General features: G+C 45.3%; 1 protein-coding gene across 1 annotated transcript; it reads left to right on the forward strand.

The window, feature by feature from the left end:
* Nucleotides 1-25,337, forward strand: BNIP3L (BCL2 interacting protein 3 like). Its single transcript, XM_088443385.1, has 6 exons — nt 1-100; nt 11,982-12,162; nt 13,345-13,411; nt 16,258-16,361; nt 16,580-16,729; nt 20,933-25,337. The coding sequence occupies exons 1-6, from the start codon at nt 61-63 to the stop codon at nt 20,979-20,981; spliced, it is 591 nt and encodes a 196-aa protein (XP_088299511.1). The 5' UTR covers nt 1-60; the 3' UTR covers nt 20,982-25,337.
* The last annotated feature ends 425 nt before the right edge of the window (nt 25,338-25,762 follow it).

The raw sequence follows: 25,762 nt of genomic DNA on the forward strand, positions 1-25,762 counted from the left end.
GCCGGGGTGTGGCTACGCAGTGCGGCTCTGTCTCCCTAACAGACCGAAGCAAGCGCCGTCATGTCCGAGAATAATAACGGCGAGGAGCCCGCTTTGCACGGTGAGTTGGTTGCGGCCGCCGCCCGTCGATTCTTACGCAGCGCAAGTCCGCTGTTTGGAACGGAAACGGGAGATTGGCGTCCGCTCGGCCTCTGTGTGCGGGAGGGACGGGGGCGGGGCAGCCGGGACGGACATCGCTGCGAGCCAATCAGGGGGGAGGACTTGGCTAGTGGGCGGAGCTTTGGAGAAGAATGTCTAGGTTTGGCCAATCAAAGCCTGGGGGAGGGTTCTTACAGGCTGTGTGGGGAGGAGGCTGCGCACAGTATTGTTATTGTGTAGCGATAAAGCCACCTTTGCTTCAGGTGGGCTCCATAGACAGACATCAGGCAGCGTCATGTAACATAAAATACCCGGATGTGGTGTGTCTACTGCCCACACGTACATATATACACAAGTTAACCAGGTAGAGAGTGAGGACAAAGAGACACCCCCATAAATCGGGCTTTTTAGGATTGTTTTGGGCTTGTTTTTTGCTTATAGGTTGCTTGTTTTCCATTTCAGAGTTGGCAACACTACACAACCTCAGAGCACAATGTACATGTACTGTAGGGTTCTATTACTGTAGCTATTATTGATGTATAATGTGCCAGCAAGCAGACTCCCAGATACCTGGCCAGAGTTGGGCAACCTGTCTGGTGCCATGGCCTGGCATCTGCAGTTCTACAATAAATGTATAATTCACAAGCTGATTACTTCTGCTCTAGGTGTAAATTAATGCCATAAATACAATTCTTCCATGAACCTTAATAGGAGACATTTGCAGTCTCAGTGGTAACTGAGGGCCTGATTCACTACGGATCGCAACTGCATATGCAATTGCAATCACGCACGCAGTTCAACTGCGATAGTATGCTGATCCATTGCGAACGCTATTCTCGCAGCACTACACAAGGACGCCCACTTTACATAGCCCACATACGTACTGTTAAACAAGACTGCAAAACCATCGGTACCACTGCAGCCTCACGCACACTTGCACAAGCCCTCATCTCACTCAGGAATTGCTAACTTTATCGCACGCTATGAGTACTCAGGCTGCATATGGCATCGCAGTGGCTAATTTATGCACGCCCCTGTAACGGTGTTCAAACGCACTGGCACGCCTGCATTTCGCAAATCACCTCCCACAAACGGCACTTCCTGTCAATCACTCTGCGATGGGTCTGCAGCGGCCGGTTCGCGCACACACACTGCTGCGTTCTGCACATGAATCAATTGCGTGCGCAATCGCATTTGCGAACAGTAGCGAATCAAGCCCTGAGTGGGCAGGTTTTACAAGGTTTCTGAACTCACAGCCTTACCAGCAATGCCCATTTATTATACTGGGCTGCATATAGAATAAAGCAGATATGTTCCTGTGTGTTTATCCTGGTTGAACCTTCTAGAGATGTAGATAAATCCTATGGTGCTTGCTCTGCTGCCATGAGTCCAGTGACTCCAATACGGCCGAGCAGTCCACAGTAGAAGTGGTTATATGAAATGTGGGTATACGAGTACTCACATATGATTTCACCTATTCCAATGATCACCGTTTTCTTTAGGAAACGTTCTGTTTGGCTGGTGGTGGACAGGGCAAACTTTGGTCACAGAAATGATTTGCTGGATTGCCAGTGACCATCTGTAGAATCCTAAACCCATTATGTTGTTGCCTTTTTATGCATTCAGCTTATATTTCAAATGTACATGACAGTCACCACACGCCTGATCGTGATCCCTTATAATGTAAATGGCGGAGGCAGCTGGACCAATATTTAGCCTAACAGTTTACTGGGAAATAAAGATATCACTAAAGGCACATCCACTAGCAGACTGAAACGACTGCACGATTATGACATTGTAATCATGCCGTCGTTTCACAGTCTGTGCTGTGCCTACACTGAACTATCAGTCATTCGGTGTAGGCACCCTCTCTCACACCCGAACATGGCCAATCTGTCATTATCGGCAGATGGACCAGCATGTTCGGGCGATGATACGACCAGCGGGAACGTGCATCTCTGGTCGTTTTTTACATTAAGCTGCCCGGTTAACAAACGTTCAATCGCTCTGTTCAATCGGGTATTGGATGTGCCTCTTAAGGCAGGAGATATACAGAGCACCTAATGCCTAATTATGGGGTCTATTTACTAAGCTTTGGATAGAGATAAAATGAACGGATATTAAGTACCAGCCAACCAGCTCCTAACTGCCATGTCACAGGCTGTGTTTGAAAAATGACAGTTAGGAGCTGATTGGCTGCTACCTAATCACCGTTCACTTTATCTCCATCCCAGGCTTAGTAAATAGACCCCAATGTCACTTGTTCCTGGTGACCTCTGGAATTACGAATGTTTAAGCGACGGGTCCTCAATAACTTGGTTGCATTAGAATGTAGAAGTTATTCAGAGTTGCTAACGTACTGTCTCTATGACACAAAGTTTAAGACCAATTCTTAAGTGTCTTCAACTACAGATTATGGTTTTTCAGAGACCTAACATTCCTATACCTTCCATCCTGTTACATTAAATAACTACATATGTATAGTCATTGATGTCCATAATAAGTGACAACTTTGTGTTTAAAATGAGTTTCCAGTATAAAGTGACACACAGCTGTTCCTTGACTTTATGAGAAAATCTAGAGCTATAAACACTCATAGCCACTTTACCTGCACCCTACTCCATACCTGTCAGCTTTGGGTTGCTGGGAACCATGACCTGATTGGGACCGTGGGGCAGAGCCTTCATACTGGGACTGTCTACCCTAATCTTCCAATTTGTGAGGTATGGAACTACACACTAATGCTGGGCATACACTGCCAGATAAAATGTCTGTCAGACCGACAGAGATTTTATCTGGCCGGCTGCCAGCCGCAGATGTCGCCGGCATACGCTGTGAGATTTCTCTCACAGTGTATCAGCCCGACATCTGTGCTCCGCCCCCGGGGGAGGAGAATATTTCCCTGTTCCTTCCGTAGGAAGGAACACAGGAAATGTCTGTCTGTCGGCTGCGCTGGGAATACACTGCCCGATGCAACCGACAGTTTACCGGGAAATATCGCATCGGACGGGCATGCTGGACAATCCAGCATGCCCCAACGAGCAATATTTAACCCTCGGTCGCCCCCCCACACGCTACAATTATCGCGGCGATCCGCCGATATCGGGCGGATCGTCCCGATAATTGTAGCGTGTATGGCCAGCATAACACATTTGCTTTGTGTATTTACAGACTTGTAGTTTCTGCTAAACTCATCTTTTTCCATGTCTGCTGATATTATATTAGACATCTTGCTCAGAGTATTAATGGAAGAGGAAGATCTCATGTAGTGTATGCTGAGAATCCTACTGGGTAAAGTCTGTCCACTTTTAGCACTTTGGCTGTGTATGATCAAATGACCAAAATAAGGTTTAATGTCACAGGTTGATCAGCACACAGATCAGCCCACACTATCTGCACATACTGAGGACATAACTGAATTTCTCTAGAATGTTGTGTGTGCTTTAATAACTATATGTCGCAAATAAGCTATTTGACAAGTGGAGTTTAATGTTTTATGCTAACAGTAACAGATTATCTATTTATTAACTTCTCCTGACAAATATTTCCCCTGGTCCATTTACATATAGAAAGATGAACATATTGCATAGTACTTCATACTTAATAAAATGCAAACCGGATAAAAACTGAAAATACTTTGATCTGTTACTTTCTGTACGTCCTGCCTGCAATTCTTTATAAGCACAAGTGAAATACGGAATTGGTATGTAATGCCTGTTTTCTGGACGCCTCCTGTCACAATACCGACAGCGACATCCCGATAGTTTGTATCCGACAGGGGTCAGGTAAGTATACTTACCCTCCCCGTTAGTGCCTAAACCTAAGTCTCCCCCCTTCGTGCCTAACCCTAACCCTGCTACGCTGCCTAAACCTAACCCTCCCCCCGCAGGCAACAGTAGGGGCGCCCAGGACTTACCTCGTTCGGGCTGGTGTCCTTCTGCTCTGGCGTCGGGATTAAAATAGCCGTCTGTATTTCGACCTCTATCTTAAGTCCCTTGTCTGGCTTCCCCCGTCGGGATTTAGACTGGCGGCATCGCGGCCGCCGGTCTCATAATTGCATCCCGGCATACACCTCAGTTATGCATGTATTGGATGTGCAGCACAACATGTCTGGGCTTTGTACCAGCAGTCCTTTATGGTTACATACAAAGCTACACTCCTTTCACTGGAGCCACCTCTGAATAAGAAATGCATCTAGGGGTATCTCGCAACTGTTCCGATTTCAGTGGGACGTTCCTGATTTGAGAGACTGTCTCATCATCACACTCACTGGGGGTATGGCCACATCCACCGTCACACTCACTGGGGCTATGGCCACATCCACCGTCACACTCACTGGGGGTATGGCCACATCCACCGTCACACTCACTGGGGGTATGGCCACATCCACCGTCGCACTCACTGGGGGTATGGCCACATCCACCGTGACACAGGCATGCCATGGCCACGTCCGGAATCGGTATGATACCTCCGGATGCAAGTCCGGCGGTTGGAATCCCGACAGCGGCTGACTGACATGGGTGAAAATTCCGATCGTCCCTAGGTAAGTATCTACTAACCTAACCTCCCCCCCTAACCCTAACCATCCTTAGGGGTGCCTAACCCTAATCCCCCCCTTCCCCGCTGCCTAAACCTAAGTCCCCCCAGGGGGTGCCTAACCCTAACCCTCCCTCCGCCTTAGCCTAACCCTAACCTCCCGGGGAGGTGCCTAACCCTAAGTTCCCCCCGGGAGCCCTAAACCTAACCCTCCCTCCCGCGGCTATCCACGCTCGGAGCCCGGCATCACTTCGATCGGGATGCCGGGCGCCAGTAAAATAACAGGTGTCTAGAGTTAGATGCCTGTCATTTAACCCTCGCCGGAATAAAGGAGTCGGGAAGCCTGCCGTCGGGATTACGTCCGCCGAATGCATACCCCACGTTCCCATGTCCCTATTTTGGGTGTGTAATTGTTGGTATATATTGTAAACATTAGAAGAGACACACTGTACAGAGTTATATGGGGTTACACTGAATATCTAGGCATAGGATTTTGAAAATAATGGGATAAAATTCCAGATTGCGGCTAAAGTAGTTACAGTGGCCTATTGTATACTGAGGCAGACATGCTGGCGGGGTATGACTCTGTGATGGTGCATAGGGGGCCCCATCAGATATTTCTAGTTACGCCCCTGGATATTGCAGTTAGTGTATCTGTGTAGTATGATTGGTGCTGACACTATTGTGTTCTGACGTCCTCTGCTGTTGATCCTGCAGGCTAATAATGCTGCCTATGTCTACAGATTCTCTCCATTGTGTCTCTGGCCAGTCAGTAAACCTGCAGCCTTCATGTAGATCCTCTGTAGTGAGTAACAAGGGCCACTTTCTGTGCACAAACCCTGTAGCATCTGACTGTGGTAACGAGCAGAGAGGATTATTCGTGTCCCTGAGATGCCAGTGTGCGTGCCGGTCTGCACATCGTTCTGTGCACATCCTGAGGTTTCTGCAGCCAGCTCTCGCCCCCTCCTCCTTCCCTTATTCATTCAGGGCTGTCTGGGAGTATTTCAGGACAGAGATTTACATGGAAAAGCAGGGCAGATTATGTGCAAATGGCTTCTGGGTAGCTTGAAATCAAACCGTGGCAGTGGTGAGACCCCAGACTGGACCCTGTTGCAGTAATTGAGCCTGATGGAGGCCATTAAACAGATTTATTACATAAAAAAAATGTAATGTGAATGATATTAATAGTCCCAGATCACTTGAGTTATTAGAATTAAAATGTTACACGTTATGTACTGGAAGAGCTGTGTAGTCACTTGCAGCTGGCGTGAACATTGAGAACAATACTCTGGACCATGTGACTGAAGATTGCTCAGATTACAGTAGTGATGTTGAAGAGCATAACTGTTATAGAAGGATCAGCCGTTGCCTAGCCAATGAGCCACCTGTAGTACAGTTTGGAGTTTGTATGTTCTCCCCATGTTTGCATCCGTTTCCTCCAGATGCTCCTCTTTCTTCCCATACTCCAGACACACACTGGCAGGTTACTTCACTTCTGACAATAATACAATGTAGAGTGTGTGTGTGTGGTAGGTAATTTGTCTGTAGTCCCCAATGAGACGGGGGGCCATATTCAATTAGGCTGTGAAAACACATTATCGGCGATACTTTATCGCCGATGACGTCATTTTCACAGGTTTGTCTAATCCCCGTATTCAGTTTTCCCGACTTTTTACCGGAGCGAAAAGTCTATGCATTGGGACCTGCGAAAAAGTATCACCATTGAATAGGTGGCGAGAACAAGTGCAGAATTGGGGTTTTGGGGTGCAGACTTCCAAAAACCAACCCTGCACCCCTTGGGCAGTCCCCCAAAGTTATTCTGTGTCAAAAAATTTTTAAAAAAGGACCACAGGACACCCCAAAAAATGTACTTTCATTTTGGGGGCGAAATAAAAAAAATATTGGGGGACAAACATCTAAACTAGAGAAATCCCCAAGTATGCGGCAGGTGTTTTTTTTTATTGCAGGTGGTTGCGGCAGGTAGATTTTTCATAATTTTTAAAACTTCACATTAGCCACTTTAAAATATGCTAGTACCCATTTTCATGTACCCTAAATATCATGGACACCTTATATTTCCCCAAAAAAGTTGCTAAATGCTATTCTTCACCACTTTCCCAAAGACACTATACAGCAACTATTGAGACCTTTTAAAGACCCCACATACCTTTAGCAGGGCTATTCGGGGGTACCCATAGTGATCCCCATGTCAGAGCATCTTTTGGGGGTGTCAGGCTGATTTCCCCTAAAATGATAGTACTTTTCACCAATTTTCTTTTCGCCGGGTCCCATTTTCGCCTAAATTAAATTGAATACAGAGAATCGCGGGGACGAGCGCAATAAGTTTTCACTTCCAAAACCTCAGATGCCGGACTTTTCACCTCAAATTGACTATGGCCCAGGGACTGATACTGTATGAATTTGTGTTTCTGCTAGGCTGTTTTAGTGGGGGGCGCGCCCTGCCCAACTTCAAAATGGCACCATGCCCATATAGCAGTGCCCTGCTGTAACAGCCTGCCCGGTGCTGCCCCCACCCATTGGCGCGGTGAAGTTGCAGTACTGCGCTCGCCGCCAGTGAAAACATTCTGCGCGCATGCACGCGGAATCTGGTCACAGTGAGGTGAGAGCTTGAGGGCCCTTTTTACAGTCCGGCACCCTGCACCGCTCCAGACCTAAAATGACCACTATTAATGATATCAAAGAAATTAGTGTACAGCTATAGAAAGAAATAATAATGACATAGGCATGGGAATCCTGGAGGGGGCATACCTTTAATTTGGGACGTGTGATTTACACAGATTCCAGACTTGAAGTCAACCAGGCACAGAACCTGTGTAATTTATGAGTCCTGAAGTAAAGGCATACTTGCCTACTTTTGAAAAAGCATTTCAGGGAGATTGTGAAAGCAGCACCTATGAGCGCGTGTTACAGTGGACGTGTAGTACTGATAAATCTGAGAGGCGTGTCCTAAACCTGACTTACATCCAAATGTAAACCAGCCCAAAAGCAGTTAGTAAGATCTATTTGTTGATGAAAACACACTGATACTTTTCAGAAATTCATAAGGATCATTGTGCCTTATAATAACCAATGCAAGGAAATGACACTAATGATCCCATTTGAATGTATATATCTCTGTTTTTTAATATAACTGCTTCATAATGGGGGTAAGGATGAAATGAGGGAGATTGCTAGACTCTTCAGGGAGACAGGGAGATTGCTACTATTTCAGGGAGTGTCCCTGACAATGAGGGAGAGTTGGCAAGTATGAGTAAAGGGATGAAGTGGCAAGCCTAGGCATAGTAATATTATTTGCATCCTTGTGGTCGCGATTTGTAGCATTGCACAGCTGGGGACTATAATGATGCGATTTGCTGCAAAATTTGTTATCATCATGCCGCCTTTCCGCCCACATTCTGGAAAGAGGGTAGGAATCTGGAGGGTAAAATACTCTCTCAGGAGCCTCCAGGGGAACTCCCCAAAATGTGTGAATCTCCTGGACACTCTGGGACAGTGTGCAAAGTTATCTCAATGTATGGTTGATGCATGTAATCCTCTCTAATCAGTCACTTGCTTTCATTGTCTAATTTGCACTAGACAAATGAAAGCTAATTGGTGATTCATTGTTGTGAGTCAATTCAAAGGATGCACCTAAATGCAATGGTAGTAAATGAGCCCCAGTAGCAATATGTCCTAGCAGGTCAGACACCCATCAGGCCAACAGACAATCACATTACTGGGCCTACTTTCTCCAGTAATGAAACCGAGGTATAGAGTGCACATAATTCATGCTAACTAGGATTCATAAGCTATGAACACCCTCCATTGGCTATATTAGGGAAGAATTAGTCTGGCATCCTCCATGGACTTTGGGTCTCCTGACCATAACTATCATCACTGTTCTAACAGATATTGCCCTGGGGGAGAGACGTGAAAGGAGTGTGGCATCCCTGGCCAAAAAGGGCAGCATGCGTTTGGACCCGAGTTGTATCTAACCAATCATATGCTGCCTTCCTTTGCTTGTATCAGATCACTGGGTCTGGTAGATTCTCTTTCTGAAGGGGCCCATACACCAGGTAACCGACTGTCTGATCCTCCCGACTGGATCGTAAACGGCGATCCCGACCGGTGGCCATTGATGTTCTCCGATCCGTCGGAAATGCCAGCCAGCGGCCATTGATGTTCTCCGATCCGGCTGAGTATTGGTGAAATTCTTCATGTTAAGTTTCACCGATTTTGCAAATCACGATCAGTACCTGGTGTATGGGGGCCTTTAGATTCTGGGCCATTCATGGTTACATGCAGTCATCTGGTTTTATTCTATAAGGTGGTCAAACTTCTTTCATTTCCCAAACAATATTTTTCCATGAGATACTTCAGATACAGAAAGTAGTTCCCGCTCTTGGCTCCATCAGCCTTGTCGCACTCTTCTTCCCTAGTCACTTGTTTTACTACGGCCTCTGAGGGCTCCTCAGTGATCACTTTCATTTTAGCCAGTGGTGTATGTGTGAGGAGATCGGTATGAAATACACATGCCCGGCGGTTCGAATCCCGACGCTAGAAGACCGGCAGTGAAGTTCCTGACAGGTAAGTATTTTTCCTTTGACTAACCTAACCCCCCCACCCCCTCCCATGCTAGCCCTAACCCTTCCTTAGGGGTGCCTAACCCTAACTTCCCCCCCAAGTGCCTAAGCCTAACCCCCCCCCTTCCCCTAGCCTAACCCTAGCCCTCCCGATCGGTATGCCGGGCGTCGGGCTCCCGGTGTAGTTCAAATGACAGGCGTCGGGACTTTGACGCCTGTCATTTGTACCCTGCCGGGATTAGACAGTCGGGATGCAGACGGTCAGCATTTAGACCATCGGCATCTCGACTGCATACCTGTGTGAGGTGCGATTATTGTCTGCTATATAAATAAGATGACATTGAATAAAAATATTTCCATCACTAGTTTAATTTGTAACACAGCGCACACAGACTTTACACTGAGTACATGATGATCTCCTGCTTACAGTACATAAGCAGGAACAGTACATAAGTACTAAGCACAGGAACATGACCGATTGTGATAAACTGTTAGCATAACTAAAACCATACTAATAAGTCGTTGATAATAAGTGCAACCCCACCCCTCCTAAAAACAGAAGGAACCCAACTCTGCCACCCCAGAAGAATAGAGCACGCTTAGGAGCAGCTATGTAAGTAATTGGCTATCAAATTCTATTAGACTAATGTCCCCCTCCGTGTGGACGGATTATACCCCATCCTGAGCTGCTGTATGACAGTATAGAAATTCTCCCTAGAATATTAGCACGGTGTCTTTTATCCAGAAGGTCACTGCTGATGGTAGGAACATTACATTACTAATAACATCACACCTAACCTCATGAAAATAGGATGTACTCATTAATTCATTCATTCATGTACTGAGATCACGTTATGTACCAAGTCATCACTTACACATCATTTGCAGGATTGCACGCCTGGCATACCTGCTAGCAACACTGACTGCCAGGTGTTCCCGAGGCTAAGAGATCATTTATCTGACACATGTTACATTGCTCAGAGATACCAAGCTTCACTAAAACCATAGTAAGTAAATAGCTTTTTCTATCTAGTGCAAGTTTGACCAGGAATGCTAGTTTCTTGTATATATGGCCTGGAATTGTGCTCTCTTTATATATTGCACACATCACTAAACCTGACATTGGCAGCACTTTGACCTGTAATCTTATGTAACAGTTGCATCCGGGATCATCCAATACCATCAGTGGGGCACTTATTGCAGCAATGTACTTTGTAGGTGCATAAATAACAATGTAATAAAATAAATAACATAACACATTCAAAGATTTTTAAAATGTACCTTCAATCATACCTCCCAACTTATACCCCTTTTACACCAGAGCAAAAACCTGGGTTTTTGCTGGGTCTACCCAGGTCGCAGCTCATTGTAAAAGGGTCCCTGAAAAATAACCTGGGTCAAGTGACCCAGCAATTCAACCCAGGTAGCTACCAGGGTTGGACCCAGGATGGACCCAGGTAATGATGCAGTGTAAACGGTGCAACCCGGGTTATCTGACCTGGATCATGCCTAAAATGAGTGGATTGGTGGTTGTCGAGCATTCACCTCCCACTTTTTATGACCTCACAGGTTTAGCAGGGCAGACCTGAGTTCAGTGTGAACAGGGCAGACCTGGGAGTAACCCAGATCAAAGGTGCAGTGTAAATGGGTCTGACCTGGGTCTGACCAGGGTTGGAACCATGTCCAAAAACCCAGGTCGGGCCTGGGTTTTTGGTGGAAAAGAGGTATTATTTGGTTGGAGAATTGTCACGTGCACAAGAAGGGGTGTGTGGTCACTCATCACGAGGGGTGACCAGCATTTACAAGCTGGACAGTTCCTTGTACTGATTACCTCCCAAGCTCCCGGCCCAGGTAAATCAGTACATTTGGGAGGTATGCTTTACTTAGACATAAATGAGTCTTGGGCAAGTAGTATGTTAAGAGAAATCTGTAAAAGTTGAAAATGAAGCAGTGTCGTGGCCTGAAAGCTATAGTAAGTCAGTGGGAAGTTGGCTATGTTAATACTTTCCCTGGCATCAACATTGCCGTCTTGGACTACAGTCCCGTATAAGATTGTGCAATGCGTTTGCTGGGGTAGGGGTCGCTTCTCAGAGGTGCATGCCAACACATGCACATAATTGACATTAAGGGCACGGCTGCTTAGAAAATAAAATAAATGCATTGTGGAATAAATTAGTTAAATACACTGTTTTACTGCCATTTACAAATGACAAAGCTCATTAAGTGCTCTCTTTTCAAAGGCAATCTATAAGAGTCTCCTGCATAAGGTGCTTGTCCCAGCTACACATTGCCTTCCACAATTCAGCTCATCTATGCACTACGTCCTCCAGCCTGGCCTGTCAGAGGAGGGTTGAGTCATTCGTGTCATTTATGTAGTGTCATGTGTTAGAAAGTTGGAAGAAAGGTTGGCCCTTATGTGATGTAATTAATTGCCAGTTTCCTCCTGATGCTCATTCCATAGTGTGCCACTCATACACGTGGAGCTGTGGTGTGGGCATGTACTAAACGTGTCACAGGAACGAGCCGTTAAGCAGAGGATACAGTGAGTTTGTTCCTGGGCATTCTTACAAAAAGCTCCCATGTGTCACGTAATCCGTGTGCTGCCAGTTGTGTGTTTATCTGTAGCCCCGGCTGGTCCTCGCCTGTCTGCTGCTCGTGATTAGATTGTGCAGTCAGTCTTCAGGATCACTCTGGCTAACGTGTGCAGCCTGTGTCTTCAAACAGGTTCCTGGGTGGAGCTGCAAATGAACAGCAACGGGAACAACGTAGACAGCAACAGGAATGGAGGCCTGGAGCATGTGCCATCCTCCTCCTCAATCCACAACGGAGACATGGAGAAGATCCTGCTGGACGCACAGCATGAGTCCGAGCAGAGCAGTTCGCGTAGCAGCTCACAGTGCGACAGGTCAGTCCTTTCAGAGGGCGTCTGTATGGGCACAGCTCATCAGGGTGGCATTTGGCAATTTTCCCAGGAGGTTTAGGGGATTATGGGTGAGGGATCTACCGGCATAATATAGTGGTCTCAGAGTGTCAGTAAGATAATGTTCCTCTGCTTACACCCTCTCCTTAGCTTTCAACTGATTTTTATCTTGATTTATTCTTAAATGTCCCAAACTAATTTCCGTTGCTATTCTGCCCTTCGTCGTCTTGTGCCGCTATGTCCTACTTGCTCTGTGTGCCCACTACTGGACTCCCTGGCCAGTTCCATGCTGGAAGGCTTATTTATGAGTGACGAATGAAGGCTCTTGTGAGATCTTGTGGCACATCATGATTGTGTGTGGTGTTAGGATTAGTTTGGCATTCAGGATGTCTGTATATTGGTTTAGATTGCTACATATGTGTTTGATGTCTCTATAGTGACAGTTCTGCATGTGTGGCTACTTATTGATAGTTGCACTAGAAAATTGGGGGTTTCTATATAGTATTAGGGGGTATTTGGTCGACTACATAGTGACTGTTCTCCTTATGACCCTTCTGATGCAATATTGTATGTATACAGGTACAGGTGGAAGGCCAGCGTATCTATACAGCAGGTGGTATTCTACATGTGGCCCTCAAACTGCTGTGGAACTACACTTTACAGCATGCCCTGTCACTGGTTTACGATTGGAGCATGTAAAAACTATGGCAATGCATGCTGGGATGTGTAGTTCCACAACAACTAGAGGGACGCATGTTGAATTCCGCCACTGTATAGAGACTGAGATGCTGACATGTTTCTGTAGTGATTTTATGGGACGATAAACTACTTTAGGTAGAGGTAGGTTATTTATGGTGTCGCTATAGTGACTGTTATGGGACTTGTATACCGCACATAGAAACGAGCCACAGGAGATTACCTGACAGTGTCTGCATAGGAGTATAGGGGAAACTTGTCTGCACAACAGCCACAGATAGGTGATTTGGACTCTGGTGTGTACTATTATATAAGTACCTATGTGTCTCTTTTTTACTTTTACTGTTGATGTGTCTATATCCCTTCCATATGTCCCCCTCCACCCCATGCTAAGTCTGTCACAGCACAAAGAGTAATGTCTCCCTTGCCATGTCCATGGGTTAATCTGCCTTTTCTTGCTCCGCCATGCAGCCCTGTACCTGAGGAAGGACAGATCACCTTCGATGTGGAGATGCACACGAGTAAAGACAGCTTCCAGGTACCAATCCTATACCAAACCCACAGAACTGTTTACATGACCACAAAGCTGGATGTCACTGAGAGGCAGGATCTAATTCTAGGACTCCGCACAGGACGTCCCAGCTCTTCATTGTCAGCACCCGTCCTACTAAATAGTAACATCTGGGTATATCACTGAGGAAGCATCTGAGGTTCTTATCTGTACTAGTGAGCCCTTGTCCTTCTGCCACACATACCTACCTGCTGCTCATAACCGTGTTGTCATGTAATATAAAACCCTCACTTGGATAGAAAAATACAATGTTTCTGACCGTTTAAACGCTGTTTTGGGGGCGTGCATAAGTTAGCCATTGCGGTCTCCTGCGCAACAGGAGAGCTCTCAGCGTGTCATGAGAGCTGCAGTGCTTGTGGCTGGTCAGACTTGCCTGACTTGCTGCGTGACTGCCCGATGTGCGTTAATGATAATGATGTTTACTCTGCTGCGCGTCGTCTGATGGGTATGAGAAGGCAGCAGTGGGCGTCCCTATGCTCGGCTATGCTTTGGAAGGTATTAGCACATTTTAGCAACTGCGATCTGTAAGAGAATGCAGGTGCGGTTACATTACCGTCCGTCTCTGGCCGAGAGGTCATCTCCAGCTGGTTCCTCAAACATGACAGTGAGTTCATTGTACTCCAACTGGGCCTCCTCAGTCACCAGATCTCAATCCAATAGGGCACCTTTGGGATGTGTTGGAACGGGAGATTCACAGCATGAATGTACAGGATGCAGGATTACATCATGTCACCATGGACCAGAATCTCTAAGGATTATTTCCAGCACCATATTGAATCTATGGCATGAAGAATTCACACTGTTCTGGGAGAAAATGGGGAGAAGTGTCTAAGAAAGTGGTCACTGAGTGTAGGACATCACTGTAATTATTACATAGCACGTTACTGCTCCGGTGTGTTGCGGCCATTATCACACATGAGCTACATAGGGTGCCACTGTCATTATCACACATGAGCTACATAGGGTACCACTGTCATTATCACACATGCGCTACATAGGGTGCCACTGCCATTATCACACATGAGCTACATAGGGTAACACTGTCATTATCACACATGAGCTAAATAGGGTAACATTGCCATTATCACACATGAACTACATAGGGTGCCACTGTCATTATCACACATGAACTACATAGGGTGCCACTGTCATTATGACACATGAGCTACGTAGGGTGCCACTGTCATTATCACACATGAGCTACATAGGGTGCCACTGTCATTATCACACATGAGCTACATAGGATGCCACTGCCATTATCACACATGAGCTACATAGGGTGCCACTGCCATTATCACACATGAGCTACATAGGGTGCCACTGTCATTATCACACATGAGCTACATAGGGTAACACTGTCATTATCACACATGAGCTACATAGGGTGCCACTGTCATTATCACACATGAACTACATAGGGTGCCACTGTCATTATCACACATGAACTACATAGGGTGCCACTGTCATTATCACACATGAGCTACATAGGGTGCCACTGCCATTATCACACATGAGCTACATGTCTCATGTATATAAATCGTGTCCTTGTCCTGCACTGTAATGTACTGTAAGTTACTTGTTTCTTGTTCACCTATTAGTTCTATGTACTATGTAGGCGCTGCGGAACACTTGTGGCGCCATATAAATAAAGTATAATTATAATACATGTCATTACTATACACAAGGTCTACATAGAATGTCACTGCTCAGACATGTCACTTCTATTTCTATGTTCTATTGTATGTGTAATTTCATTGTTTTAAACATGTCAGTCTGGTTATATCTGTTCTTTGCTGACTCAGATTTTGCACAAGCTCCATAAATGAGTTAATATCCGCTATATAAAATGGATTTCTGAGTCTTAGCTCTTCATGGGCAAGTCCCAAAGATTGAAAACTGTGTTTAACTTGTAAAACTGAATACAGTCACCGAAACAGTGGTAAAAATGGATAATTAACTGGGCGCCTCCAAATATTTACTGACTAACTCAGTCCTGATAGTGACGTCTGTCTGTGGACCAGAAAAACCTGCTAGGTGGACTCGTTCCAAGGCTCCCAGCACTATATTTAATACCAGTTTGCAGCGTCTAACATCCATTCACAGATGTCAGCGTGTGTTGTCACCTTCTGGTACAAATGGCATTAGGTGCTCCATGTAGAGGACGTCACCTAACCCCAGGTGTATACATGTTTGTCAAGACACTATGTCAGCCTATAGATAAAGGTTATATTGAATGGGTTCGTCAATTGTAACAAAAAACTGGACGGTCTATGAGTGTGACGTCCCACCCCCCTGTACACACAGGGCCTGATTCCGAGTTATACGATAATCAATCTCAACTGTGAATCTGCATTTGCGAAAGTATGCTAATGCCTTCCTGAGCATAGGGACGCCCACTGCTGCCTTCTCATATCCGTCCGACAACGTACAACTGCGTAAACATCGGTAACATCGACGCAGACCACAAATCCTTTAAGTCAAGTGTGACCTATCTTAAACACAGTGTCTCTCCTGACACGCTGAGAGCTCTCATACTGCGAAGGAGATCGCAATGGCTAATGTATGCACGCCCATGAAATGGTGTGTAAGCGGTCAGACACCTCAGCAGTTATTTAACCACCTGTTACCTCACCCAAACGCTGACTACCTGTCACTCAGTTTGCCAGTGACTCCTCTGTGCGAGCGTAATTACAAACCAATCGCTGCACGGGCGCAGGCTTCATGAAACAAGCCTAACACAGATCTAATACAGGTCTCTATTGCATCTGTTCAGTATTGGACTCATTCTAACCTCAGCTATATGTGTCTTTCAGTCAGAAGAGGAAGATGGAGTTGTAGAGAAGGAAGAGGAAGCGTTAAAGAAAGAAGCAGACTGGGTTTCTGACTGGTCGAGTAGGCCCGAAAATATCCCCCCTAAGTAAGTTCTCATTGGTTGATGACTTCTATTTTACATATTGTGAAGAGTTTGTGCTGCACATCTACAGTAAGGTCACACTTCAGCCTGATATTCTAGCAGGGGTTGTCTGACAAACGTCACTGTTCCTTAGAAAGAGACTGTTGTATAGCTATCCTCATCCACTCTTACTGGTAGATCTTTTGTAGTGACCCCCTGTCTTGTTCCCTCTTTATCCTCAGGGAGTTTCATTTCCGCCACCCCAAGAGGTCTGTGTCTCTGAGCATGAGGAAGACAGGAGCCATGAAGAAAGGAGGCATTTTCTCTGCAGAGTTCCTGAAGGTCTTCATCCCTTCTCTATTCATCTCCCATGTTCTAGCTCTGGGCCTGGGGTAAGTCTGACTGTCTGACAACCGAAGCTAACTGCCCCAGTGGTGTCATGGATTTACCCATGTACTTCACAAGTGTCAGGACCAGAGGCGGCTCCTTAGCTGTCTGGCTGGGGGGTCTGCATTTCACATCCTCCTTCTCCTCCCTTGCCATCCCGGTGATTGACAGCTGATGTCACCAGGAGGCGGGACTTAAGTTCGGCAGCCTCTGCCTAAGTCAAGGGGTGTGGCTTAGCCCCGGAGCTGCTGCTAGGCTAGCAGACAGTCTGGCTTTTAGGGGCTGCATTAGCTGCAGCCACTAGGAGCCAGATAGGACTGCCGTTATAGCAGGGGAGTGACTTCCCATGGGAAGCCCTCTCTCTGCTGTTGCAGTGCAGACTGACAGTCCCAGGGGGAGAAAACACCTCCCCCTGGGACTGCCTGTCTGGCTGTGATCAGCAGGGAGTGCTTCCAATGCAAAGTCACTACCACTGCTGCTATCCTAGGCAGTCCCTGCGGGTGGTGGATTTTACTGGGAGGGCTGCAGTCCCTAGTTAAAATCCACCACTGGTCAGGACCCTAAGAGGCAGAGATTTAAAATCTGTGCTTCGTGTCATTTGGTAGATCAGATGCCCCACTTAGTGACAGTCTGGAATGTCACACTCACTTTTATATGTAATATTATATCCTGAAGAGGTGTATCAGTGACATTTACGTCTTGAATTCATCAGTTTATAATAAACTCTCTTAGGACCTCTAGTGGTAGTTAATGTGTACTGATGCTGTATCAGTTATTTACATGTACATATGCTTCCCTAGTAAGTCATTATATACGCTGGCCTTTATAGTATTCTATAAAAACTAATCCCATCTTTACATTTACTTTACCAAGTGAAAAATGGGTGATCAATGTGGTTGTATTTTTATCGACTACAGTATAGAATATATTTCCATACATATTTAAGAATTTATTTACTTTCTATTTCTTTCACTGTTTCTTTTTTAATTTATATAAAACCATGTATGGTGCAGTACTTATGCCATCAATGCAGTATTGCAATGTGGTAAGGCAACAGAGTCATCTTACTATTGTGCTGCACAGATGTCACCAAATGTCATTACGACTGTACTTATGTGTACAGCACTGGACATCATCTAAAGATAGAAAAGTCTGCAGAAAGCAATAATGTCATCTAAACAATCAACAGAGACTTTTCAGAGTGGCCATCTGCAGATGTTTCAGGTATGACTGCAGGTGTGGAGGTGGTAGGTATGATTGCAAGTGATGAGGAGGTGGATGGTTGGCCTGCAGACGCTGAGGTGGTGGATGGTTGGCCTGCAGTGGATGACTTGGTGGAAGGCCTGCAGGCATTGAGGTAGTGGGTGGTCGGCCTGCAGGTGAAGTGGAGGAAGGTTGTCCTGCTGATGCTGAAATAGTGAATAGTTGGCCTGCAGACGCTGATTTGGTAGATGGTTTTGCCTGCTGTTGCTGAGGTGGTGGAAAGCTGACCTGCAGGCATTGAGCTGGTGGATGGTTGGCCTGCAGGCACTGATTTGGTAGATGGTTTTGCCTGCTGTTGCTGAGGTTGTTGAAAGTTGGCCTACAGGCACTGAGAGGTGGTGGATGGTTGGCCTGCAGTCAATCAACAAAGTCTTTTCAGAGCAGCCATTTGCAAAAGTTTCTGGTATGATTGCAAGTGCTGAGGAGATGGAAGGTCGGCCTGCAGGCACTGACTTTGTGGAAGGTTGGCCTGGAGGGGCTGACATGGTGTAAGGGTGGCCTGCAGACATTGAGGTAGTGGGCAGTCGGTTTGTAAGCACTTGAGTAGTGAAAGGATTTGCCTGCTGTTGGCGATGTGGTGGAAAGCTTGGCCTTCAGAAGCTAATTTGATGGATGGATTTGCCTGCTTTTTGCTGAGGAGATGGGAAACAGGCACTGAGGTGGTGGATGGTTGGCATATAGGTGCTGATGTGGTTGGTGATTAACCTGCAGGCGCTGTGAATGGTTGGCCTACAGGTGCTAAGATAGTGGATGGTTGGCCTGCAGTTGCTGAGATGGTGGTTGGTTGGCCTGCAGGTACTGAGGTGGTGGACTGTTGGCCTACAGGTGCTGAGGTATTGGATGGTTGGCCTGCAGTTGCTGAGATGGTGGATGGTTGGCCTACAGGTACTGAGGTAGTGGACTGTTGGCCTACAGCTGCTGAGGTATTGGATGGTTGGCCTGCACTTGCTTAGATGGTGGATGGTTGGCCTGCAGGTACTGAGGTGGTGGATGGTTGGCCTGCAGGCACTGAGGTGGTGGATGGTTGGCCTGCAGGTGCTGAGGTTGTGAATGGTTGTCCAGTAGAAGATACATGAAGTTCTGACCATTCCTTAATTATTTATCAAGCAGTGCTTGGAGAGTCTTATGATGAGGCATTGGATTCACTTTTAGAAAATATGACATTGCTGATACAGTTCCACTAAACACATTTGACATTTCTTTTGTCTCACACCAACTCCTTTAAATCTTAATTTGAAAGTTATTCTCCATGAAGGCGCAATAAGGTTCTCCCCTCGCCTTGCCTATATTCTGAGTGGCTATATAGATGTTTTAGTACTTCTCAAAACTCTTGTAAAATAATGGTCTCTTCAGTTGCATATACGAATGGCCCCATAGGTAGTCGCATAAAATCCTTGGTCAATGGGCTGAAGCACTAAAATAGCGGTTCTTAGTGATAGACAGACGGTTACAGTTTGGAAAATATCCAAAAAATATCCAAATGTGCTGGGTGGCCAGGAGCACAAATATTCTTTATATTATTACTAATAAAATGTCCTTCATTCAGTGTTTATTGTCATCCAGGCTTTGCAGGTTTGCACAGATGTGTTGCCTTGCAGAGCTCCGGAGTTTTCTGCATGTTACACCAGCCGAGGTCTTCATTGAAATTCTGCTGAACATTACAGATTAAGTAAATAAGCCAAGCAGTACTAACCTGCGGCATAAAATCAGCTTTGGTTCTCTTGTGCATTCAGCTTGTGCAAGTGCACCTAGATTTCTGCAAAAGGACATACTGCAGACTTATAGCGTCAGATGGTGGCATTTGTATTGTAACAGAAGTTTGTGCCATATGTTGGGAGAAGTTGGGTGGCTTGAGGGCGTTCCTCGTTAATTAAAGAGCTGAGTTCACTGTGCATCCTTGTAACAATTTGCTAGAGTCTTGGTCAGGGTGCATTTTAGGAGTGATTATTATTACTCTGGAAAAGGAGTTTTAAGAAGCTCCCAGCAATGTGATAAATAGCATCACTCACAGTAAATATGTGAGTGAAGTTGTGATGTCTCCTTGCACACATGATTTGTTTAGGTCATAGATGAGGCTGGCATTGAAAAGCTCCAAGGGCCAGACCAAATGACTCCCGGCGCTGAGGTTCCCCATCCCTGCCCTAGCAGGTGTACACACAAAGGTTCATTTTTTGTCGGGAGTATATTTTTGGATCGGAATAATTATTTTATTGAATGAAAGGGGTAGTAATAAATTAGTGATCAGAGGTTGGGCTTTGATGTTGATGTTAGGTACAGTGCACCTCTCTGCACTCAGAGGCACAATTATAGTTTGTGGAGACGTTTCTTGAGGGCGCACCAGTGCAAACCAAGGTACTCTGCGGTGCACATACTATGTGCTCTGTGAATGACCGTCAGTGTTCTCTGGTGATGCGGGTATGATTTCCCAAACAGTCCCGTTTTAGCAACATCCATATAAAGACTTGTGCACCATCTGTAAGTATGCCGCTCAGTGTTTGGGGGCCGCCAGCTGCTGCCACAATAACGGTATCAGCAGCTCCGATGCTTAGTCTTACTTTATGAAAACTTTCACAAAACTTGAAACATACATAGTATGGCGTTATATCACTATGCATAACCTATCCGCCTCTATGGGGTGCAGGGGAAAGCTTGCAATGTCGCTGGAATGGTACATTGCGTCTATCCCGCAGAATTCTTTCGTCCCCATTGTTTCAAGGTTTCTGTGCCAAAAGGTTTTAATTGTATTTTGAGACATAAATATAGTGGTCTCAATCTACGCTGGGTTTTAAGACGGGGCATAGATTGCAGTGCTCTATTAATTTAATGGCATAGTAATATTTGACTTAAATTACTTTAGAGAAAAATTCATAGTTGCGTTTAACAGACATGTAAATATCTATTTATTCCTTGTTAATATATCGCCTGATATGTTTGTGTCATTTCAGCATTTACATTGGGAAAAGACTGACCCTCCCATCAGCCAGTTCCTATTGATGGAGCATGATCTGGAATTGAACCCGTGACCCTGTGAAGGTGTGTTCCTGTCACATTTGTGCATTTGAACTTTGCACCATGTTAAGCATGATTCAAAGCACCCTCTTCCCTTCACCCATCTTTCAAACCTGGAAGCCCTTTCTAGCCATCTCGTGGGTTTTAAGCACTAATCCCCAGTGTGAGGAACCTTACTCACCAAGCAGAGAACAACACTTCTCTTCAGAACCAGAAGCACAGCTTGTCCTGGGAGAGTCTGGCTGAGGCCATTGTCTGGCGGTGTCCAGCAACGTTCTCACTCTTGTTGTCTGGCTGGGGCCAACAGTGCTCTCACTTTGAATATACCCTTGTTAGCAATGAAGAACACCAGGGCAGGTGACCTGTGCAAACAGCAGAGGCTCTAGATCTATGACCGTCAACTTGATGACCCCGTCACCTTCTGCAGAAAAAGATACCTTCATCAACCGAAGCGTTGCCCAGTCCTGCAGCCCTGCTCAGCCTGCGGCTTATAAAAGGTCTACAGGTCAATCACAAGACCAGCTCTGACTTGGATATAAGGATTATATTCCAGAAATGCCGGGGGATTTGGGAACTCTCTCTCTTCTTGTTCCATCTCAGGATTTCCACAGAATATTTCATACAGTGGGAATTTGAGTCTTGATGCTAAAAATTAGTTTTTAGGAAAAAAGTGTTTTTGGAAGGTTGAACTAACATAATTAGCCCACTATATAACATGCTCTGTATACACTTTACTCTAATATAGGTAAAAAGTAGTGTGAAATGTACTGATTATGAACATCTCATGTCTAATAAGACACTTCTGTCCCTGGGGTTAGTACATAGCTAGTGTAGTACTCAGACACTGCCCTCTATGTATATATAGTGATATACAGCAGTACTTTGTGGAGATTAGAATTAGGGATTCCATCAGGGGGGTTCTAACCGAAAGATATCCAACTGTTGGCTTTCCCGGTGTTTTCTGTTAGAACCAGGAAAGACCAAAATCTGATAGCTGGTGAGGGTCCACCCGCAGCGTTCGTGGACCTTCCACATCACTAGCACTTTAGCAAGTCCCCACTGACCAGAAACCTGAATTATGATTACACAGAGTGATGTTTTCTCTATAAAAGTTTACAAACTGCACCTCACTTAACAAGGGTTTCAGTTTGTTATCCTGCTTCGCACTTCTCCGACAAAGGGTCCTGGACACGACTCCAGATCGCAGACTGCACAGTTTCCTCACTCACTGGCTTTTCCTTGCATTATGAGCTCATGGACAGAGCATTACCCTGATGTCTTCTCACAGCCTGTCGTCTCCTTGTCTCTCATGTGCCTCTCTCCAGGATGCGAGAATAGTGAATTTCATCTTTTTAGTATGTTTTATGTATCTGTTGTTGTCTTGATGTATAATGTGAATTTGTATTCCTATAATAGCCTGAGCCTTTTAATGCTAGGACTTTCACCTTGTGAGGATCATATCTATCATTTATGACAGTGCTCTCCCAAGCCAATTCCCATAAAAGTACTATAAAGGTGTCACTGGAGAATGTAAGGGAGACTGAGAACCGCCTAAAAAGCTTTGAAGAGACACAGACGTACTCACATTGCACACAAGCTTGAAGAATGACATTAGCACTGACATATACGGGAGAATAACACTCATACAGGGAAAGCATGAGCAATACATTACTTTGTGTTCTGGAGTGTTCTTATAGTACCTGTGCTGTCCAGGTAATAATAGTTTGTATATGGTGCTTTGAAAAAGTATTCATACCCATTTTTTTTCCCCCCGCTTTGCTGCAGATTCTGTATTTGAATGACACTAACCTACAAAGTCTCATCTACCATGTCAGGTCAAAATAAATACGCCAAAACCTTTATGAAACAGAAATTACTTTTTCGAAAGTATTCATACCTTAATTGTATAAAGGAACTGAAATATGCACAGGTGCAGTACATTACCTCAAACGTCACACAACTTGTTCCTAAAGGATTGCCTGTTTTTTTTTATTTTGTGACTGTAAATACCCCTTTGTCAGTAAGTGCACACAATTCCTATGCTCATTCAGTTAAGCTATAATTTGCTACTGCGCATGCACAAAATATTATGAGAACCCCTATGGTGCACACGTTATTCTGAGGGTACGCACAAATGCACCTATCGTACGGGGCTGCTGGTATCGGAGATGGCGAGGAAACACCATGGGCATTCCTCAGTGGTGACTGGGAGGAGGCCTGAAGTGCACACTCTAGAGGCCATCTCAGGGGCGTGTTAGTGATACCAGCTGCATTCCTAGGAGTAGAGCCACAGCCACACTGATCATGTGTAGACGTAGCTCAGAAGGAGACATTGCACCTGCCATAGGGTGGTGCAAGGGTCAAAGGTGCAAGCAATGATGTGCCAATGGTGGAGTGTTAAGAACCACCAGCGCTGCTGCAGCGTGCACGGGCAGTGAAAGTCCTCATCCGCCAGGTAAGAACGTCCCTACCATGAAGCATGGTGCTTATGGTGGCAGTAACTGGTTCTTTGTCAGGATCAATGGGACAATGACTTCTGCACCATGCAGGATATCATGGACAAAGCCCTTCGGCCAAAAAGCTCAAACTTGGAGGATATTTGTCTTTCAACAGGACAGTAATCCAAAGTACGCTGCAAGAAGTAGCAGCATAGACGTACTTGGGAAAACGACGTCCCATCAGAGATGTCAGACCTGCAGCTCCCCAACTAACCTGACCCAGGCTGAACAATTTTGCAAGTGGCAATGGGCATCATATTGCTCTGTCGCCCAAAACTACTGCCAGTGATAGCTGCCACATGGGGATCTGCTAAGTATTGACCAAAGGGGATGAATAATTATTAAGTTATAAAATTTGCATTTTTAGATTGGTTAACAGCTTACCGGGCTGTGAGATTCTTATAGAGATGGGGACTGTTTACTTTTTCAATGCACTGTATATAAAATAAAACCATGATAAGTTATGAGAACTACATAGAATAAAAGTAAGTACAGACGCAGCAGCCAGGAGCAAAAACGTTGGTCCAAACAGGCCTGGTGCAGAGTTGAAGCGTATCTTGGGTGAATTGGCAGCGCACATGCCCAGCATTGGGCGCACACAGGAATGGGTGGTGCAGAGTGACACGCATTTCGATCGCAACTATACTTATGAACAGAGAGGCGGAACTGGGTTGTAAGGGGGCATTCTCACATAGGCAGTGTTCAGCGAGGGCTGGTCCCCGCTAATGCGGGCTATATATAACCTATTAGGAGGTGTAGATTTTGCATCTAGTCTATAGTAGGTGCAAGTGTGCTCTGGTGATTAGTAGTAATCCAGGAGCGTGCACGCGCAAATGTGTGCAACTCTGACTATGGGTGAATATATGCATTTTTCTGTGCATGCGTTTCACCATTATACACCCAATTTACTTCCAACTCTATAATACCTTTATTATGTTTTAAACTAGAGACTGATAACATTTTAATAACCATCATCCAGTAGTGAGATCTGGAGATCTAATAAAATGTCTGTGTCAGTGTCTTAATGCACAGTTCACTATATAAAGAATTTGATGTAGTGCAGCAGAGGGTCACTAAACCAGGTGCAGTCCATCTCCAAACACCACCTTCATTCTTAATGACTGCTAAGGAGTTTGGGTTTAGCCCTGTCATAAAGATGCCAGGTTCTAATAAAAAATATTCTGTAGTATTTTTACTTTCATACTATACAGCATTTAGAAACCGTAATTCATGCACTGTATTTTATTCATACTCTGGTGTAACAAAAGCAGGAGTCCACTCCTGCTACAATATGTAGGTCCATGATCCAGTGTTATATTTATCAATACATAGGTGTTACATTTCCACAGGAAAATGTACTCATGTTTACAGGACAAATGGAGTCAAGCAAAATGGCTGCCGTGATCTGGCCTCTGATGAGCGGAGCCCTGAAGTGCAGCATTTACCCTCCTCCATCACCCACAGTTGGACGAGGATAAAGAGAGAGCTGAGGTTTAGAACTTGCAGCGTTCTCTTTTTTAATGTGTTTGGATATGTTAAAGTGCATCAGTTGTCTACACACAGTAGACGCAGACATTTTTGTGGGCTACACTAATATGTCGGACATCCTGGAAATCACATAGTGTTCAGTAGCATCCAGGGAACTCATAGGATGCATTCCTGTATGTATTAGTTCAGCCCCCAAACTGGATTCTGTCTCTGTTGTGCGTACTCCTCGGGTGCTCACAAGCCAATGCGATGAGGCGTATATTGAAGTAAACCTTTACAGAACTATGCCCAGTTTCCAGGGAAATGCCTAAAATGTAGCTGTAATCATTTTGTATCATTAAAGCTCTCACTTTAACCATGTCTGTGTGTCTAGTCACTTCCAGGGAGAAATTGTAGAGTAACTATTGAGCTTTGAAATTTATTTTTTATTTAATAACTGCACAGTGAATGTACCTGTAGTGAATCTGATAAGATGTTACTGAATTCATCCTAGTGTTTGGTCTTAGATATCAGCAGAGGTGTAGCATGTGGCCAGGGTGCCCGGAGCAGGAGCGTGCTACCGCACCCCCCCCCCCCAAAAAAAAAGTGTGTACTATATAATATAACCGCTACATATATCCACATACATACATGGCAGGGTTACACATACATACAAACATATACACATACAGGAATGGTCACACATGCATACAGACAGGGTCACACATACATTCATACATACACGTGCAGGCAGGATCACACTTTCATACATACTTAGGCACACATACAGGCAAGGTCACA

This window comes from Taudactylus pleione, unplaced genomic scaffold, assembly GCF_031769625.1.
Source record: "Taudactylus pleione unplaced genomic scaffold, aTauple2 ptg000329l, whole genome shotgun sequence".
NCBI classification, from domain to species: Eukaryota; Metazoa; Chordata; class Amphibia; order Anura; family Myobatrachidae; genus Taudactylus; species Taudactylus pleione.